This window comes from Eimeria tenella, genomic scaffold, assembly GCF_000499545.2.
Source record: "Eimeria tenella Houghton genomic scaffold, Eth_scaff904, whole genome shotgun sequence".
Lineage (NCBI taxonomy): Eukaryota > Apicomplexa > Conoidasida > Eucoccidiorida > Eimeriidae > Eimeria > Eimeria tenella.
In genome coordinates this window covers 1-4,787 of record NW_013546018.1, presented here as the reverse complement: position 1 = coordinate 4,787, position 4,787 = coordinate 1, and the positions used below count along the sequence as shown (strand labels likewise).

The 4,787-nt window shown below is 60.5% G+C and overlaps 1 protein-coding gene across 1 annotated transcript; it reads left to right on the top strand.

The window, feature by feature from the left end:
* Nucleotides 1-119: 119 nt before the first annotated feature.
* ETH_00025775 (uncharacterized protein) lies at nt 120-4,362 on the top strand (the record flags this gene model as incomplete). Its single annotated transcript, XM_013380799.1, has 3 exons — nt 120-692; nt 1,395-2,046; nt 2,474-4,362. 3 exons carry the CDS (start codon nt 120-122, stop codon nt 4,360-4,362), a joined length of 3,114 nt encoding a protein of 1,037 aa, XP_013236253.1.
* Between the last annotated feature and the right edge of the window lie 425 nt (nt 4,363-4,787).

Genomic DNA, 4,787 nt, shown 5'->3' with positions numbered 1-4,787 from the left:
GCTTTTGCTGCTGCTTCTGGATTTCGGGTGTACAGACACCGGGGCCCCCCGGATCTGTGGGGTGCTGCAGCGAGCAGCAGCAAACCTCTTGCTGCAGCAAACTGACGGAGTTTGTGATTATGGAAGCAGCAGCAAAAGAGCCCCTGCTGCTGCTGAGGCCTGCAGGAGGGCCAAGCGGGCTGCTGCAGCTGGCGGACGTAAGCGATGCACTGCTGCCTCTCGATAACGCAGCAGCAGCAGCTGCAGCAGCAGCTGCTGCTGCTGCAGGAGGAGGAAAAGGAGCAGCAGCAGAAGCAGAAACAGCGACAGCAAGAACGGAAACAGCGGTTGCTGCAGCAGCAACTACAGCAGCGCCAAACGGCTCTTACGTAGGCGCGGAGCAGCAGACTCCTCACCAGCAGCAGCAGCAGCAGCAGCAACAGCAGCAGCAAGCCCTAGGGCTGCTCAGCTGCTGGCGTATCGCTGCCACCATTTGCGGCTCTTGGCTGCGTGTGGCGGTGATGCGAGTTTCACCCCTTTGCGCTGCTGCAGCTGCTGCTGCTGCTTCTGCTGCTGCTGCTGCTGAATGCTGCTGCAGCAGCAGGCAGCAGGTTTACACAGCCGAGGCCCCCGTATTCCGCGTGGGGGCCCCCCAGATCGCCGAGGGGCCCCCCGTGAGCCTTTGTGTCCTTCCGGGGGCCCCCCTCCCTTTAGTGAGTCTTTGAAGCTTCCTAGCTTCTGTGTGCAATTTAGAAAATAAATAAATCAATTCAATGTCAACAACAACAATAAAATGTCCTTTACTTGGGGACCCCAGGGGCCCCCAAGGGACCCCCACATTTCCTTACAAAGACGCCACACGAGGGCCCCCTGGGGCCCCTAAAGGAGCCTTTTAGGGGCCCCTGTAGGGGGCCCCTTAGGGGCCCCTTTAGGGGCTTCTTTAGGGGCCCCCGCTTAGGGGCCCCTGTAGGGGCCCCCTTACTGGGCCCTTCACGAGCTTTTTTAGGGGCCCCTTTAGAGGCCCCTTTAGAGGCCCCTTTAGGGGCCCCTTTAGAGACCCGTTTGGGGGCCCCTTTAGGGATCGTCTTGGTGAATTTTGGGGCCCCTAAAGGGTCTTTTTGGGACCTTCTGGGGGATGCTTGGGGGCCCCTGTAGGGGGCCTTCAAGCCACGCAGATGACCACTAACTAGGGGGCCCTTTAGGGGCCCTTTCGGGGCCTTTTTGGGGCCCTTTAGGGGCCCTTTGGGGCCTTTTTGGGTCCTTTCTAAGGACCCCTAGGGGCCCCCTAGGGGCCCCCTAGGGGTCCCCTAGAGGGCCTCTAGAGGTGCGTAGGAGAGCCTTTGGGGTTTTTATTCTGGGGTGTATGTACACACCAGAAGAGTTTGCTGCGGGCCTTTCTGCTGCTGTGCCCGCAGGCAGCAGCAGCAGCGCAGCAGCTGCCGGCGCTGCAGCAAGGAGACAAGCCATTTTTGCTGCTGCTGGCGGCTGTGAGCAAAGGGGCTTTGCTGTCGTTTGTGCTTTACCCCGAAGTTAGTGACCAGGCCCCAGCAGCCAGCAGCAGCAGCAGCAGCAGCAGCAGCTGCTGCTGCTGCTGCTGCTGCTGCAGCACGGAGCCGCTGCGGTGGGTGCTGCAGCCGCTGGCCCCTGTGACGTCTATACACCCCACGGGCCGCATCGAGGATTTGCTGATGCCCAGAGCTGCTCATTCTTTTAGGGCCCTTGCGCCTGAGGCCTCAGCAGCAGACCTTGCACGAGCAGCAGCAGCAGCAGCGGCAGCAGCAGCTGCTGCTGCTGCTGCAGATGAGGATGATGGCGATGCGACGGAAGACGTGGAAAGCCTTGAAGTCGACCAGGAGCTGCTCGCCGAAGCCGCGCCAGCAGAGGCGCAGCAGCAGCACCGTCCGGTGCACGAGCAGCAAGAGAAGCAGAAGCAGCAGCAGCAGCAGCAGCAGCAAGCTTGTATCCCGAAGGAAAACTGGGGAGAAGACGGGGACCCTTGGAGCGGCTTGTGCCCCCCAAGTGTGAAGGCCCGTAGACTCAGGAGCCTCCTCAGCCGCCGCCTGCTAAGTAAGACTTGATTTGAGTGCTGCCGCTGCTGCTGTTGTTGCTGCTGCTGCCGCTGTTGCTGCTGCTGCTGCTTTTGATGCTGCTGGTGGGAACTTTGCCGCCGCTGATTTTGCCGCTGTTACTGCTGATTTAGTGCCGCTGCCGCTTATTTTGCTGCTGCTGCTGCTGCTGCCTATTTTGCTGCTGCTGCAAGCTGCTTGCAGCGGGCTGCTGCTGGGGGCGTCTCAGCAGCAGCAGGTTTTTGTGCGGGTTTGCTTGTATGAATTTGAGTTTAAAATAGGAATAAACCGATAATAATTGAGTTAATAATAAATAAATAAATAAATTGAAACCAATTAATTTATTTAAATAATTAAAGAGCTCCAATTTGCCACTCTCAGCGCCGCTTTCCCATCTGTTGCTGCGCCTCTCTGGGGTGTATGTACAGCTCTGCTGCCCAGCTGCTGCGGCTCGCTGCTCTTCATCTTGACGCAGCAAAATGAAATTAATATTCAACTAGCAGTGGCGCCTTTGGCAGTTTCTGCTGCTGCAGTTGGCCTGCTGAGCCTGGAGCGGCAGCTGCAGCAGCTCCTGCAGGCCTCGCAGCAGCAGCAGCAGCAGCAGCCCGCTGCCCGTGCTGCCGCTGCAGCAGCAGCTACGGCGGCTCCCGCAGCCCCAGCAGCAGCAACAGCAGCAGCAGCAGACGCTGCTGCTGCTGCGCGGTGCTGCGCAGAGGAGCAGCAACTGTGGGCTCTGCGTCTGGCACTTAGGGGGCCGTACCAGCGGCCTCTTGCTGCTGAGCGGAAAGTGCAAGAGAGCAGCAAAACTAAAAGCAGCAGAGGCAGGGCAGCAGCAGCAGCAGCAGTAAAGCTAGAAGACGAAGACGATCTGTCGCTCCCCTCAGATTGGGACAGCGACTGCGCAGAGGCACCAGCAGCAACAGCTGCATCAACACCCACAGCAGCAGCAGCAGCAGCAGCAGCGTCGACAGCAACAGCAGCTACTGCTCTCAATGGGGGTCCGCGCGGGGAAAATTCTGTGTCTTCCGCGCCGCTGTCCAGCTTTTTTGCCGCTTCAGAAAGCCAACAGCAGCAAACAGCAGCAGCAGCAGCAGCAGCAGCAGCAGCAGCAGAGACCCCCCGGAGCGCCCTCAGCGCTACATGCGCTTTGGCTTTTAAATCCCAAGAAGCAAAAGGAGACAAAAGTGCAGCACAAATAGACTTTGGGGGTCTCTGGCTCGCCTTATTAGAAACAGCAGAAGCAGAAAGTCTTCTGCTTTTCATTGGCAGCCAAAAACCTGCAGCAGGGGGCCCCCTGGGGGCCCCCAGGGGCCCCCCGGGGGCCCCCTTTAGGAGCGGGGCCCCCCAGGCCGGCCAGAACAGCAGCAGCAGCTGCTGCAGCCGCTGGCTTGGGGCTTGCGTGCTTTTGCGGCAGCGAGTTATTGCTGCAGCAGCACGGCGGGTGTGTCGCCTTTTTGCTGCTGCTGCTGCTGCTGAAGCACTGCAGCAGGAAGCGACGCTGCTGCTGCTGCAGCACCTGCGGGCCCTGGTGGCCTGCCTGCTGCCTCGCAGCCACAGCCCCAACTGCGCGGCATTCTTGAAGAAGGGCTCCCCCAGCAAGCAGCAGCAGCAGCTGCTGCTGCTGCTGCAGCAGCCAGCTGAGCCTGGCAGCTGCATCCGCAGCAGCAGCGTGGTAGCTGTAGAGGAAGCAGCCGTGCTGCAGCTGCTGGCGCGGGAGTTCGGGGCTGCTGCTCCGCAGGGAGCAGCAGCAGCAGCAGCAGCAAAGGCGGGGCAGGCCGTGCTGCAGTTGTGTCCCCTTTGTGGGGCCAGCAGCTGCAGCAGCTCCCCACCTTTTTGCTGCTACTCTTGTGCTGCTCATGGCCACTGCTTTCCTGCATGCGCCCAGTGCCTGAGGTGTCTGTACACTGGAAGCGAGGGGCCCCGTGGGGCCCCCCTGCCCCTGCATCCCCCTCCAGCAGCAGCAGCAGCAGCAGCAACTGCAGCAGCAGCAGATGCTGCTGCTGCTGCAGCCTCAACAACATCCTCACCAGCAGCCTCACCAGGAGCCTCTCCCTCAGCAGCCTCCTCCTCCTCCTCAGCAGCAGCAGCAGCAGCAGCAGCAGCAGGGGGGGCGCGGCCCCACGGGCTGAGTTTTTTTTGCTGCTTGCTGTGTGGGGCCTTTGCATGCGGCGGTGAAGCCCCAGAAACGCATGCAGCCCGCGGCTGCGGCTGGGGGCCCCAAGACGGGGCCCTCGCCAGGGCTGGCCGCTGCTGCCCGCGCTGCAGGGGGGCCGTGCGCCTCGCCAGCCTGGTCTCCTGCTGCACCCTAGCTGGCTAGCTAGCTAGCTAGCTAGCTAGCTGCCTGTTCGGATGGCTAGCGAGCGGGCTAGCTAACGAGCTAGCTAGAGAGCTAGCGACATAGCTGGCTAGCGACGTAGCTAGCTGGCTAGCTGAAGACGTAGTTAGCTAGCTAGCTAGGTAGCTAGCTAGCTAGCTAACTAGCTGGCTACGGCTAGCTAAGCGCTAGCTGCCTCTTCACGTAACTGACTTTCTAGATGACACAGCGGAGCTGCCAGCTAGCTGGCAGCCTGGATACTTTTGCGGCGAGCTAGCTAGGTGGCTGGCTAGCTAGTTAGTTAGACGGCTAGCCAGCCAGATAGCTAGCTAGTTAGATGGCTAGCTGGCCAGACAGCTAGAAAGCTGGCTAGTAGGGTGTCTAGCTAGCCAGGCAGCTATCTAGCCAAATGGCTAGATAGCTGGGTT